Source organism: Eulemur rufifrons, chromosome 24 (assembly GCF_041146395.1).
Source record: "Eulemur rufifrons isolate Redbay chromosome 24, OSU_ERuf_1, whole genome shotgun sequence".
Lineage (NCBI taxonomy): Eukaryota > Metazoa > Chordata > Mammalia > Primates > Lemuridae > Eulemur > Eulemur rufifrons.
Window position 1 is genome coordinate 32,700,470 of NC_091006.1, and position 16,399 is coordinate 32,716,868.

The window sequence follows — 16,399 nt, forward strand, 5'->3', positions numbered from 1 at the left end:
CTTGAGCGATCCACCCGCCTCGGCCTCCCAGAGTGCTAGGATTACAGGCGTGAGCCACCGCGCCCGGCCTAGGCTCGTCTTGTATTTTCCCTGCCCCATCCCAGAGTCAGCCATTTTTCCAAGGATCCTTGGTTCCTTTTATTGAAGAATTATATCAGAAACTAAGATCTGGCCACCAGTGTGCTCATTGTTACGAGGGTGTCACCACTTCTAGATTCTCTCAGTGGACAGTTGGGAAATACACGTATGTGTGGAGCCCACGTTACACACATATCTGTAATTATTTCTGGATTCGTCCGTCTGTATCTACAGTAAAGCTTTTTTCTGAGCATTTGTATTTTGCTGCGTAGCCAGCAGTGAGAGTGTGACTCGCTGCCTTCTACCACCAATGGTACAGTGAGAAAAACGGGGAGGGAGAAAAGAAACTGAAAAAGGAGACCTGGGCATAACGTGATTTATTGCCTGGCCATCTTCTAGTCAGAGTACGTCCGTTTAGAGACGAAGAGATGCCAAGAGGTTAAGGAACTAGTTGGAGGAACAGTCAGGATTGGAATCTGGCTTTTTAAAATGGAGTCTCCTTATTTCCACCATATCCCAGGCCTCTTCAAGACGGGTCTGTATTCTTGGTTTTGTATTCGACTCACTTATTGACTTCTTGAGCTGCATCAAGCGTGCTTAGAATGTAATTTTAGCAATCGGTATCTACAGTAGAAGTCTGCTGAGTGTCACTAATGAGGGGTTTTGCTCTCTAGCACGTACCGTAGATCAATGGAAACGAAGCCCCAAAGGCCAGATGTTAGTGAGTGAATCTTTACAGATGATTACGATGATTATCCTACTCTGTTTTACTTTTTATAACTACCTTTTAAAAAATCCTTTTGCTCTGGGGAGAGAACCTAGGGCTCCTCTAGGACAGATGCGTTCTGTATACACCTGCTTTTCAGAAGTGAGATGCACAGCAATGAAGGAATCTTCTCATCCCCATCCAAGGCGGTGGTGAAGGAGTAACAGCAAGAGAGGAGAGCTGCGGCCTTCGCAGCCCTCTTCCTACAGGCCAGCTCCTTTCTTTAAATTGCTTTTGGCCGCTTGTAAAGCACAGAAAGAACACTGAGGGCTCCTCTAGAGAGACTCCTGAAGCTGCAGGGAAGTCCTAGGGCGCCTTTAGACCTTTGGCCCCTGGTCCTTCGGAGGAGTCTGTGTGTTTATATTTGGTAAATCATGTTTTGTCACCATGTACCAGTGAAATCTCTGTTCTGTTCTCTTCCATTTTTACCTTATCCATTCCAAAGACTTAGCGTTTCATTTTTGTGTGGTACATCGTGAACATCCAAGATTTTTAGTGGAAATAAATGGTAACAGCTGTTTTTGGGTATGAAATATAATTATGAACCTTAACCTCGAGATGATATATCCAAATTTTTCCAGGTGTGGGAATGACTTGACTAGAAAAGCTCATTTTTGGTAATTGTCCCACTATAGAACAACATTAAGCTGTTTGCTGTTAGCTCTCTCTTCAGAAACGGAGAGAGTTTCTATGGATTAAGAGTTTTTCTTTATTCCAATATTCCCTTTTAAACATGGCTTTTCCCATGTAAAATAGTTCATATTCGCACACACACACACACACACAAACAAACAAACACACACACACACACCCTAAAGTCCCATCTTTTTTCCCTCCTTTATTTTTCTCCTTAGCACTTACCACTATCTAATAACTACAAAAGTCCTCGCTTATTTGCAGGGGATACGTTCCAAGATCCCCTGGGGATGCCTGAAACTACAGCTAGCACTGGCCCCTATACACGCTATGTCTTTTCCTATCCACACCTATGATAACATTTCATTTATAAATCAGGCACAGCAAGAGATTAACAACAATAGCTAATAATAAAATAGAACAGTTATAGCAATATACCGCAATAAAAGTTATGTGAATGTGCTCTCTTTGTCTCTCTCTCAATATCTTATTTTATTTAATATTTTCAGACCACCGTAGACCACAAATAAGTGAAACCATGGAAAATGAAACCACAGATATGGGAGGACTGCTCTTTACATTTTACTTCTTTAGCTTTTTAAATGTTTTCCCTAAATAGAATGTAAACTCTATGAGAGCAGTTTGTTTGTTCACTGCCGTGTCCCTAGACCTATACCTAGAATGTAGTAGGTGCTCAATGAACACTTCTGAATGAATAATGTAAGTTGCAAGTTGTGATAATTTGGCCCCTGATTTCAATATAAATACAAATAGTGGAGTTTTATCTTATAGGGTTATTTTATATTATAAGTGGAATTAAATTGCATTATTTAAAATGGGGATTTATCTATTCACCAAAAATCTCAGAATTTCTGCTAGAAATGTGGATAGCTTCTTGGAAGTTATGCAACTACTCCAATAATACAATGCTATTATCACATGCAAAGAATTTTGAAATTCTTTGCTAAACATCACTCAAGAAGTTGGTAGAAGAGCTAAAAGCAATGAATTTTAAAAATTTTAACATGAGTTACCTGTAGACTCACTCAAAGAAATCTTGAACCCTAAGTGACATTACCCAGTTTGATCCCTTATTCTGTTCAGCAGAGTTAGCAGATGACTTTTTTTTGCTATAAATATTCTAATATTTGCCAATATAGAGACTATTGAAAAGAATATGCTGCAAAGTCTGCAGTGATTCCTTTGAAGGAGTATCAGCATTCATTTGGAGATATAGACACTGCCATGTTTGTTTTTCAAATCATATTATTTTACAAATATACTATTTTTATTTAAAATTTCAAGTGTGTGAAATATTTACATTTTTATTTTTAAAATTGGTGGATTCCTATATAAGCACTATTAAGATGATATAATAGGGTCTGCAACTTGTCTAGCCTTTTTATAAACGAGATCTTTCAGAACAAAAACTCCAATGCCAAACTTCTTGCGGTATTCTCTCCAGGACAAGAAACACACAGGTGAAAAGCAGTGTGGTTTTCTAGTGAACATCACAGACCTGTTGGCAAGCCGTCTTTGGACTAATGTGCTGCATAAATTATGTCTTTGTATAAGATTGACTTATTTTCATGTGATCATTTTTTATTTCAGAGCATTGGGGAGTCAGCGATGGCCGTTGTGTTAAACCAGCTGTTGCCCATGATTAAGCCCTCAGATCAGAGGACTAAGGACGACTACAGCCCTGAGGAGCTGCTCGTCCTGCTGATATATGTTTATTCTGTCACTGGAGAGTTCACGGTGGACAAAGACCTGGGTGAGGCTGAAGAAAAAGTGAAGAAAGCATTGGCTCAGGTCTTTTGTGAGGAGTCTGAGTTGTCACCTTTGCTGCAAAAAATCACAGGTGGGTGCTTAACAAAGATATAGAACACAAACATCCTGATAGAGAAAACAGGCTTAAAAATAAAGGTCATTTCAGGAAGTGGATGTGACCATGTCCACAGGAGTTGTTCAGAATTCCAGGAGGCCTGCGGAATGCCAGCCGGCCGCTAGGACCAGAAGTTTTCAGTGCAGTGTTTTTCTTTTCCAGGCACAGTGGTGCGATGGCCTTCTTTCTGATTGCTTGTCAGAATTCGTATTCTTTAGAGCCAAGGCCTCGTTAAAACAGCGAAATACTCACAGAGCGTAATGCTCTCTGTAAGGTAAAATAAAATGTAGTGCATCCTATTCAAAGGGTTTCTGTTGATACATTGTCATTGAGATTGTCTTTTCAAACTTAAATAACTGTTTCTTTAATATGTTATACAATGTTATAGGATTGGAAATTGCCATTTTCAGGAGTGGTCTCATATTTTGACTTCTCATATTTCATTCTGAATTTGAATTAATTGGTACTATCCAAAATAATACCCAAACATCCCGGTAAAGCAGGCTCTGCTACTTTGGGGAAAATATATGATTAAATTTCATAAAACCTAACTATTTTCACTTCTAATAAGAACTGCAGTGTAACTCACGGAGGCATCTATTTGTGTTATTTTATATCAAATTCAATATTATTTGTATTTATGTCAAGCTGATTTCCATTAGTATGAGTTGAGCCTGTGTCTACATGACAGTGAGAAGTCATTAAAGCTTATGTGTAAACCATGAGTGCTTTAAAAACATACTGCATTTCCAGTCACTGGTGAATGTGTGTGTGTAGTTGTGTGTGTGTGTATGCGTGTGTGTTTACATGCATCTGTGATCTGTGTAGACCTGTCCATTCAGCAAGGCTCAACTGTTGGGCCTCACTGAGGGAGAATGCGGATTTCTCAGGGGCAGGCTGCGTAGCTGTGGATGCCAGTGTCCCATGCACGTGTACGTCATTTGTGCACGCCGCTGACCTTTGCTCTGGTTGGTTATGGAAAATGAAACCCTGACAAGCAGCAAACTGAATGAAGTGTCCACAGAAATGAAACATTTCCTTGCTTAGTATAGAACGTGTTTGCCAACTTAAAACCTACTTAAGAAAAACTCATGAAATTTTTTCCCATTTCATGAAGTACAGCACTGTATGTGGATTACGTGTGTGTTTGGCTACAAATAAATATTGACTTAGAAAGGTTTAAAATGATGAATACAGTGCTTTGATTTACAGTAAATTTGAATGGTAGGAGAATTTAAGTAGAATTTATTCTTCAGATGCATAATTGCACAAACAGTTAACAAGAATGGTGTTTTGACTGAGGTTATTTGGATAGATTTTTGTAACACCCGTGTGTTGCTATGTTATTTTTGGAATTGAAGTCATGCCGTAAGAGTTTTCATTTAATATTCGCTCGAGGTGTTCATTGGTGTGGTGTTTCATTTTTTATTGGTTTCTCTCTGATTGCTCAGGATATTGCATTTTCTTGCTTTTAAAATACTTCTGTGCATTCATGCTTGTTTATATTAGGAAAATTTGTAAGCTCAATACTTGAAGATTAAAAATCAGAATTTGTGGAAATTTTGGTGAATTTTGAAATTTTAGAGACATCTTAATTTATAATAATAAGTATACATTCCTGCCTAGATTAACTTAGGATATACAGTTTAAACAGGGTAGAGAAGATGTGTTGCTTAAATTTGACATAAGTAAACTTACCACTAGAACATAAGAACGTACATACACACACAAGTATCAGCTTTTGGGGACACAAAAATTTCTTTATTTCTGAAGAAAGACTTTTACTTGGCCAGTATAGACGTACCCCTTATGAATTATGTTGGGAAGTCACATGTCCTGGAAAGGAGGGTTTATGTTTATAGTTAGCTGCTGAGAAGAATATTTAACTTATATCTCAGGATAAAAAGTAATAGCATAGCATTGGGGCAGTGGTGACTCAATCTTGTAGAATACAAAGGGATATCCCAGTATGCGCTGGAAGAACTGAATTGCCTTCCAAATTTGCTTAGCGTATGCTGGAACTAAGTTAGCCTGGCTTTCACAGTGACTATGCCTACAGTGTTGCACTTACGTTATTCCAATGTATAGTCTTGGCTTTCTAGTTATTGAGTGGGAAAATTTATTTTATGCCCTGCGCACATATTGTGATTGACGAAAATTTGGTTAAAAAGAATTATTGAAAGCAAGCAATTAATGAATATAAAAATTCTACTTTTTATATACTGCTGCAGTTTTACAGGTTTGGATCATAATCCCAAAAAACGTAATCCTGAATGCCATAATCTCGAATGTTGAAATCCTGAAAGATCAAAATCCCTAAAGTCTAAATCCCTAACATCTAAAATCCCAAAGTCACGATCACAGGATAGCTGTGTCATGTTAGGCAGAACCATTACTTTTGTTATTGTCTTTATTTGGAAACTGAGTATGGGTGTCAAGCTGACAAGGGGTAGACTTGTGGACTTAATTTTAGATATCAACTTGACTGGACTAAGGAATACCTAGAAACTGGGAAAGTATTATTTTGCATGTGTCTGTGGGGTGTTTCCAGAGGAGATCGGTGTATGAGTCCGAGTGGACCAGGTGGGGAAGATCTGCCCTCAGTGTGGGTGGGCACCATCCAATCATCTAGGGGCCTGGGGAGAACATATACAGAAGGCAAACTGGTCTCTCTCTGAGAGATGGGACAGAGTTTTGTCCTGTTGCCTTGGACATCAGAAGTCCAGGCTTTCCCCACGATCTACCGGGTCTTGAGGCTTTTTCAGCCTGAGCCACACGACCAGCATCCGGTATAAATTGGAGGATACATTGTGTAGAGACTTTTAGAGAGTTTTAATTTGTTTTATACATTTTTTGCAAATTGTGACTCCACAAAAGTGCATTATCACAATATTGACTTTGTGTGCAAGCATTATGTGCATATATAAAAACGTTGAAACTTCCTCAATAAATGAAGAAATTCCTTTTTGCACATGTGCATTTGTGAAAGATAAAATTTCTTGAGATCGTCATTCTTTGGGTGTTTGCATATGTGGTGGAGACCCAGCACCGTTTTCGACTGATCTCATCAAAAGACTTAGGTTGTTTGTCATCATGGTATTCCAAACGACCACAGTTATAAAGCTGGGTTTACACTATTACCAAGCATAGTGATATACGTTTATACATTTCCCTTTTTGACCTATTTATTTATGAATACAGTTTGTCTCATCTTAACTGTTATGCCCATGTGACTGTTGTTAGTATACTTGAGTATTTATGCTTGCAAAAATGTTATTACTGCCTATTTTATTGTCTAAGTTGGCCCATGAGGTGTTCTGTTATGTTTTTATTTGTTTCTCAAGATAAATTCCCCTTTTAAAATGTAAATAAATATCTGTGAAGAATTTTCAAAATTATTTTTTCCAGAATTATATTTTCAGGATTTTGATCTTTTGGGATTGGGATTCTCAGGATTTTGGACTTTAGGGATTTTGATCTTTTAGGATTTCAACCTTTGGGATTATAGCATTCAGGATTGTGTCTTTCAGGATTATGATCAGCTCTGCAGTTTGACCATTTTAATTGATAGGATCAAGAAAACAACCCTTTTTCAGTACTAAAAACTTAAGTGTGCTATCATCACCTAACTGCTAAGTGGTAGAACCAAGATTTGAACCCGGATATTCTGGATCTGGAGCGTATGTCTTTAAATATGAGATTCTAAACCTGCCACAAGCTTACCTCTAACAGCTGCATTTATTATATTTTGTAACTCGTGCTTGCTTACATACATTGTTTTGTGCCATGCATGCTTAACAACCTCATTGTGTCCTTATTTCCTAACAGAAAATTAATATTCTGGTTAATATTTTAGATATTGCCTGTGCTTTTTAATCTGTCTAGATTGGCTACTTGTAGATATTTCCCATACCTTCCTATTGTCATGCGTATATCCTCTTTATTTCCATATTGTTATAAAGAAATTAAAATATTATTTCTAGCCATTGAAATTGATTGGTTGTCTAGCTTTCTAAAACAGAAGTAGCACACTTAAATTCTGTATCTTTCTATAATATCTCTTGACAATGATTGTCATGTGCTTAAAATTCATATTCCTTTTTATCTGTTAAATATGCAATTTGCTCTTGACAATTTCTTTCATTTCCCTATATTCTTTCCTTGTACGGAAAGGATAATAAGAAATTGTGATTGGCAAAACAAAGCCAAACAAAACAAAATCTTAAGCATGGTCAATGGCAACATGCCATTTTCTTTTTTTTTTTTTTTTTTGTTGAGACAGAGTCTCACTTTGTTGCCCAGGCTAGAGTGAGTGCCGTGGCGTCAGCTTAGCTCACAGCAACCTCAGACTCCTCGGCTTAAGCGATCCTACTGCCTCAGCCTCCCGAGTAGCTGGGACTACAGGCATGCGCCACTATGCCCGGCTAATTTTTTCTATATAGATTTTTTTAGTTGTCCATATAATGTCTTTCTATTTTTTTAGTAGAGACGGGGGTCTCACTCAGGCTGGTCTCGAACTCCTGACCTTGAGCAATCCACCCGCCTCGGCCTCCCAGAGTGCTAGGATTACAGGCGTGAGCCACCGCGCCCGGCCCCATTTTCTTTTTAATCTGCTCTCTTTAATAGGTACCTTTTGGGAGATTTCTAGAGTGGTGAGCAAAAACTCTTTTCTACTCACATAAAATAACAACGGTTGGCTCTCTGAATGTTGGGGGTAGGAAGCTGGAAAAAGAAAATTGGTCCAGCCTAAATATGTTGATTAGTGTTGTGCTTTCTCAGTCCTGCTAAGTTCAAAGAGGGTATCAGTTTCCATATATGTTAGGTTTGCATGGCAGTCACAAGAGAAAACAAAGGAAAACCATTTGAATTTTCTTCAGAGAATGAAATCAAAATGCTATTTTAAAAGATCTGTATAACCTTGGAATGTCATGATATGGGGAGGTGTATCCAAAAAAGCATGTGTTTAGATGTAGAAATTATTGATTTAAAAGTCCTGGCTTTGCCATTTCCTAGCAGAGTGTGTTAGTGAGCAAATCAACCATCCTTGAACCTTGATATTAAACAAAACTGCCCTATTGACCCCCTATGATTTTGCTGATTATAAAATGATGTTATGTGTTAACGAATTTTTGGTACATATAATATTGTAAATAGGTAATTTCTTCCCCCATCACCATTATTATTTTGATAGCACCTAGCTGTCATATAGGGTGGTGCTTCCCAAGCTTTTTTACATTGTGGTGCACGTAGACAACGAGAATGTTCGCGTATATACTGCGGTGAGCCCCCGTGGGAGACTGTTGTGGTCAGAGGTAACCAGCCCTGGGGGCTGTGGCCACTCTAAGCCCTACCCAGCTGACCTGTGGACTGAGGTGAAGCAGCAGCTTGGCACACCTGTAACCTATTAGGAGCAAACCAGCACTCTAAGGCATGATAATACCATAGGAACTGTAATTTACATGTATTAAGCTCTTATTTTACTTCCTGTTGATAATTTGGAATGATCGATTACTATATCATTGAATACATTAGGATACCCAGATGTATGTAATGAAAAATTTACCAGATTATCTTAACAAATAGGGATTTATTTTTCTCAGCAAGAAGTTCAGAGACAGGCAGAATCTATGCTGTTTCTGACTTCCTTCATCAGTGACCTGAAGGTGTGGTTTTTGTCATCACTGTCGTAATGGGCACCTCTCTGGGCATTTGCTCATGCTTCCGCAGGAAGGGAGGAAGGAGGAAGGTGAAAGGCATATACTAGCAGAGCCTGCTCTTTTCTGTTAGGAAAACAATAGCTTTCTTGAAAACCCCACGCAGAAGACTTGCATCCTTGGCTAAAACTAGTTTTCACCTCTGGCTGCGAGAGAATCTGATGAGTGCGTATTTTTAACTGGGCTTATATTTGTCTTGAACAAAGTGAGGATTCTGTTAGAAGAAAGGAAGTGTGAATGGATATTAGGTAAGAAACTTGTATTTTCTACAGTTGTCATTATAGACTTCCCTGACAGAGGAAATTCTAAGGCAAGATAATATACCTGAAGGTGGAATAGATGCTCAGAGTGTTTTCATTTTACAATTATAATATCGAAAATTTTTATAGTGTACACTGAAATAATCTGTTGTGTGCTAGTATTAGTGGACTTACATCACAAACATTTCCAACTTATCAATATTTACTGAACGCGTCTATGTAAGTCTAAGCTCTGTAAGCATCAAAACCTTGGAACCATGGCGGTAGTGTTCAGAGGCTCTGAGCACAGAATCTGGAGTCAGGTGGATCTGGGTTCTGGTTCTGCCTCCGACTCTTAGTAGTTGTGTGCTCTTGACTAGGTCATTTAGCCTCACTGATTCTCAGGTTCCTCATATACAAAATGGTGATAGTACCAAACTCGTGAGATAAAATAGTCAAAGTGCTTGGCACAGATCCTGGTGCATAATGTGTTGTTAGCGTATATTATCTACGTCATCATCCTTGTCATTACTGCTATTTTGTCATTGTTGTTATCATCATCCTTATCATCCTCAGAGAACTTAGAGAGACATTAAGAGACAAGACTAACACAGAAAACAATGTAAAACAATATAATAAATATACCAAGTATTAGTGAAGTATCCAAAATGTGTAAAAATGAACGTTATGATGATTTGGTATTACGTGATATGTATCAATAGAGAATGTCAGTTACTGTACTAGGTCTGACCAAATAGAATTCCTTACAGACAAAGAATAGGGTAATACCAGGTAATAACTGCATTATAATTCCTAATAATCCTAAATAATAAAACTCTAGTGTTCAAAGCACTTTCATACACAATATTGTCTTTGATCGGAAAAGAACACGTAAGTTTGAGCCCATAAATTTACATGTCTAATAAATATATCCCAAATATCTGAGCTCAGGTGAATTTGTCTGTAATGTCAACTTCTCTTTGAGATAACTTATTTACAAATATATTACTAGTTTTTCAAACATGTTTTGGGACAGAGGATATAATATTGTATCTAAATTTAGGAATAGTAGAGTTATAGTTTTCACTGTTTGCATTTTTTTCCACGGAAATTCTTTCATTTAATAAATCCAGGTATACTTTTGGGAGGTTTTCTAGTTGCCTGGGTTTTTATGGTAGGAATAAGGACTCAAAGGGATAGTATTATGCATTTTATGGATGGAAATGCTCTCAGCAATTTCCCGTCTATTCACTCTGCACATGAGAACATCAAGGCCACAAAAGGTTAACTGACTTGCCTCAAATCACCAACCGATAGCCTGTTCCATGCAGGGATGGGACTGGGGTTTGTGTCTCCTGATTCCCGTTCCAGAATTCTTTTACTAGACCAGTGATTCCCAGCCTTTGACTCATGGATCCCTGGGAAAACACAGGACAGAGACCAAAGGTTCACTGCTTCATGTGGGCTTTATGTATCATGCATAAACTAAGTGTTACTCTTAGCATATAAATATATAAATATTTGTAGATGCTATTGTGTTTGCTTTTATAAAAGATAAATTTATTTTAAAATATTGCTAAAGTTACAGAATTTTTTTGTTTCTTTCAATTAACAGGTACCCAAAGCATAATTATATAGTATCTTTATACTTTAAAAATATTTGAAATCATAGGTTCCAACAAGAGTCTCAAACTCAAATGCTTATAGCAAATAATATAACTAAGTAAAGTACGTTAGATTTTGGAAAAGCAACAGTGAAAATGCAATGATAAATGGCAAGGGTATACAGTGTTACTAAAGGGGGCAATAGGGAATGGTGGAGACTGTGTCAAACTGGAGATCTTCTTATTTTTGCCAGAACATGAGTCTTATATTGTCAATTTCTCAAAAAACTAGGAATCTAGATTCTTTTAAAAAATTGAAATCACCAAAGTTTAAGAAAGTGGCTTACTTTGTATAATAAAACATTGTATGAGTCAAAGAGATCACATTGGAGGACAGAATTCAGTTTTTGGGCTTGCAGTCTGCAATCTTCATACTAGAGCCCCTGCCTCAAGCATTGATTTACAGAGGAATGCTTTTGAATCTCTAACTCTAGAACTTACTAGATCTCCAGATGGATGAAATGATGCCCTATAGTTCCATCAGAAAGCAAAGGAAGGTACCTAGTGATCTCCTTTTTTGACTTCTTTTAACTAAAATAAAAAAAAATTACATTTGTTTAAATTTTAATCTGGCATAAGATTACCAGTTAGGTAGCATAGGTTTTTCTTTCAAATAGATTCTGTAAAGATACCATCTAAGTGGAAGTAGACCTCTCACAGAACTCTGTCTATTGGACAGAAAATGCTGAGAGGCAGTTTTGGATTTAATATAAAGAAGATATCTCTGCAATAAAGCTAGCTGGAAAGTCTGACTCACTCCATGGGAAGAGCTTCCTAGCATGGGAACTGACGTTGGGACTTACGCTGTGATAGGAATTGTACTAAGTTCTAAGACTTTATGGGAATGTGAAAAGTGAGTTTTGTGGAAAGGTGTATAAGTGCTCCTGAAGTTCTGTGAAGATAGTATTTTTCTAGCTAGAGCTATGCTTCCTTTGCTATGTGTTATAATTCCTGAAACTTTGGCATAAAATAATGGCACAGAGATTCCTGTTACTCTAACTGGAACAATCAAAAAACTTCACATCAATTTGCATAAAATGTATACATTATCTTTATAGTGGAGCATGCTTATTAAAATTTTCTTCAACTTTTAAAAAATTTTTATATTGAAGTATTTTTGTTTCCTAAGTGTTTTCTTCTCACCGATCCATTGCCTGTTTAAGATCAACCACATATAACAGGAACAGACCTGAAGAAAGACAGGTCTGGTTTAGAAAGTACTGTTCTTTCTTTCAATTTTTATTTTATTATGGTAAGAAAACTTAACATGAGGTCTACCCTCTTAAGAAATGTTTAAGTGTGCAATACGATATTGTTAACCATAGGAGCAATGTTGTACAGCAGAGTTCCAGAACTTACTCATCTTGCATAACCGAAACTTTATGCCTATTGATTAGCAAGCAACACTCCATTTCCCCTTCTCCCAACCCTGGGCATCCACCATTCCACTCACTGACCCTATGAATTTGCCTATTTTAGACACCTCATGTAAATGGAATCATGCAGTATGTGTCCTGTGACTGGCTTATTCCACATAATGTAATGTCCTCCGGGTTCATCCATATTGTCACATGTTGTAGAATTTTCTTCTTTTTTAAGGCAGAATAATATTGCATTGTTTCAAAAAGATATTAGCACTCTGGTGTTCATTGCGGCTCTATTCATAATAGCCAAGATGTGGAAACAACCTAAATGTGCCTGGATGGATGGATGGAAAACACTGTCCTTAAGGACACTTGGAAGGAAGGCATCGTCTCGTGAGCTCTCATCTGGGCTTCTCTTGTATTCCCCGGCAGAAATCTAAAAGGGGGGGGTATCTTCGTCAACTGTGAATGAGGAAGGAGTTGAGGATTTGTTTTAGATTGGGCTGGGAAGGCAGCTCACGGTACCTGCAGATCTACTTTCTACTGGAAAGCATATATGTGCTCTTATCCATAGTAAAACAAGGCCACACTCTAAAAGCAACAGAAAAAACTGATTTGCAGTGATTTATTTATAGTAGCCTTCCTCTTTTGAAGTGTTCAGGTAAACATAGTATATGTTTATAAGATATTAACGGCTGCCACTTAATTATAAAAGCTTTCATCTCCATTAGCACAAGGCATTGACATTTTGTTTATTATGTTAGAGGAGGTAGATCTTTCAAAGTATTTTTCACACTTGGCCAATTGCTTTTCCCCAGGCTTGTAGAAAGTTAGTCTTCTTAGTTAAATATTAATATCAAGTACTTCCAAACCGAGAATTGTAAAAAATGAGGAGCTAATAAGAAATTCTCCTCTTATGCTTCCTTTACTATCACCTCTGCCTTCTTCCCTCATCTCACAGTTTTCCCTCAGTAATTCATCAAATTTCAGAATATGTATTTCTGCTTATTTCTCCTCCTAATGATACTATTCCAACTGAAACACAGTTTGCAAGATTTCAAATATCTTTCCCTTGAGAAACTGTTCCTTAAACCTTGAGCATGGCTCCTGGCTTGGTGATGACAAGGATGTTGCTATGGTAACTGGAAGAATGATCCTTAAAGTCCATCACCAGTCTTCATGTTACCCACACTTGAATGAAAACTTTAGCTAATTACAGTAGGTGACAGTGGACAAAACCCTGGCTATAGAATCCAGCCACTTAGCCAAAGGAAGACTTCAGGATGTAGGGCAAAAGTTTGTTTCAGAAAGGATTTTGCCTCATCTCTTGGTTCTAATTTATGGATTCTCATTTATTGTGGCATGCCAGTATTAGACTTTTATATTAAGGAATACACCTTCATTTCTAGTGTTTCAGATTTCTTGTTTTAGGGCTGCCAGAACAAAACAAGACGACACCAAAAAAACAGCTTTAAAGATTGTTGTTTTCCATCATGGTTTGCAACACTGTTTGGTATAATAGGGCCTATTTTTCCTCTTGATTTCTAAGATTTCTGCTAGCAACTCTGATGAAGAACATATGTCTGCCCTAAATCACTCCCATGAGAAATGCTGGAACTGTTACATTTAGTTTTATTATCCAACATACTAAAATAGTTAACCACAGCACATATTACTAAACAGCTATGTCAAGTGAAGTTTAAAACGTTTAATAATACTTAAAATATATCACAAGCTGTGTAGAAAGATATTTAGAGCTGCCTATTGAGGTAGCTAGTTAAATAATTTTGGTAACATAGTAAGGGATCATTACAGATTACTTTTTCAAGTATTTAATTTTTCCATGCCTCGTCATAAAAACGATTATTCTTAACTGAGACACTAGAATGGATCTTCTTGCACTGATATTCGTGTGTGCACAAATGCATGAGACATACCATCCTTGTCACTAATTTTTGTGTCTGCACACAAGGCCAACAGTAATAATTGTTTATGTGATTATACGATTAATTATTTAAGAGATTAGTTATTACTGGTTCTAATTAACTATATGTTAGATGTGATATAAATTTCTCAATCATGAAAAAGTTGGAATAGAATGGAATACGGGGGTAGTTTTCTTGAGCACGTAGCTATGGATCCAGTAGGAGAGATGGTGTGATGTGAGTGGGGAGAAGGCCTAGTTTTTACTCCTAAATATGCCCGTAGGTGTGTAACCTGAAAGTCGCTGAGCTTGCTGCAGACTCGATATCCTCATCGTAACGTGAGGATCTTGTATTAGGCAAATCTAAGTCCTCTTCTTTCTCTGTCCTATGGCTCTAGCTTCGTATGCTTTTTATTTTTATCTGAGTCAGTATACTCCCTCTCCTACTTCCAAATCAGCTCCTCCTCAGTGCTATTCTGTCTTTTTCATGGATGCACCATAGTATCTGGAGGGGAGCAATGGAGACAGTGACTCACCTTCACCCGCTATAGCAGTCGGCAACACCCTGCAGCCCGTTTCTGTTTCCTTTGAGATGCTGCTCATGTCTGTCCAAAGATGCTTCTTTATCCTCAGACACGCATTGACCCATGGCTTTCTCTCTGATATCCCTGACTCCGTGCCTACACACCCATTCATCGTGCGTACTGATGCTAGGACAGCATTCTGAAAATAAATTTGATATTTTAATGCCTTCACCTTAAACTTTTTTCTCAATTATTATAGTCGTACATTCCCATCGTAGAAAATTTAAAAACAGAAAGAACAATATAGAGGCCACATATAAATTTCATTTTATTGATTACTGCTCATAACCTTTTTCTTTTTCTCCTACTGAGTCATTCATTTTTTGCTTAATCATTTAAAATCAGAGCACTTCGATTATTAAGGTTATTAACACTTAGTTACATATTTTGCTAATATGTTTTTCGGTTGGTGTTTGCCTTTCATATTTGCTTCTATGGGAAGTCCAGAGATAGAGCTGTATTTAGGAGAGTCGAGGCAGGAACTCCACCAGTATGACTGGGATTCTCTGCATCTTCCATGCTTTTTTTCCTTTTAGGTAGTGGCCTCATTCTTTCCTATCACCGCTGCCTCTGTGTGACCCCTCATCCTTCCCAGACACTCCTGGTTTATGTCATTCCAGAATAGTAACCCATGCAAAAAGAGAGCTCTTTTCTTCCCGAGGTTGTAGATCAATCCCAGGAAAGGAAGTTGACTGACCCTCAGTCACTGTTGCCGGAGGGATGGGTGCCCTTTGGCCAAGCCGAGTCACGTGGCCATAACTGCATGTGTGCAGAGGGGGAGCCGTGGGGGTAGGAATTTGGAGAAATGGGCAGCGGGTTTAGTCCTGCGATCGACAGTCCCATCATTGCCACTTGATCAGAGGTGGAGTGCCTCCACAACGGAGGGGACACGGACATAGAAAAACTAGATATGGCCACCATAACATTTGTGAATAAACCAGGTTTATATTTTCATATTTAAAACATACAAGTATCTTCTCTTCCCTCTCTTGAGTTTGATATTTTACCTGTAAATGGATGAAAATGTCACTGACACCTGAATAATTGCTTCAACTTTTTGTATGCCTAAAGATAATTGTCTGGAATTTTCTCTAGTGTCTTAGAAAATAGCATCGGAGCAACTGTCAACTAAAATAATTCCTAGAACTAAAGCTACTTTCACCATGTGATTGCCCTTCAACATGCAAGTCGTGGTGATTGTGCCTGTCATGTGTGGCTGTGTAATTATGTATAATTCTTTGAATATAAGCTTCGGAAGGGCAAGGATTGTCACTTGGGTGAATTTTAAAGCTCTATGTTTATAGTTTCCTTAAAATTTTACAATTAAATTATTTCCTAATTATAAAAGTCATACTTGTTCCTTTTGGAATTCTTGAAAGATCTTTTGTTGTTTAACAAACACAGAATGGAATTTAAAATTACCTGTAAACTCACTACCCAGAGAAAACTACTGTTAGTATTTTGATGTGCGAAATCTATTGGTAAGTAGAAAGTCAGATCCCATATATGCTTCCTGGGTGAAGGTATCAGGTGGAATTTTGTTTT

The 16,399-nt window shown here is 37.6% G+C and overlaps 1 protein-coding gene across 2 annotated transcripts in view; it reads left to right on the forward strand.

Annotated features, from left to right (window-relative positions):
- The window catches only part of SCFD2 (sec1 family domain containing 2), a 270,209-nt gene that overhangs the window by 87,067 nt on the left and 166,743 nt on the right, over positions 1–16,399 (forward strand). For both annotated transcript variants that reach the window (XM_069456865.1, XM_069456866.1), the window contains exon 5: positions 3,092–3,341. In XM_069456865.1, coding sequence (XP_069312966.1) covers positions 3,092–3,341 — 250 coding nt within the window. The remainder of the gene's footprint in view (positions 1–3,091; positions 3,342–16,399) is intronic.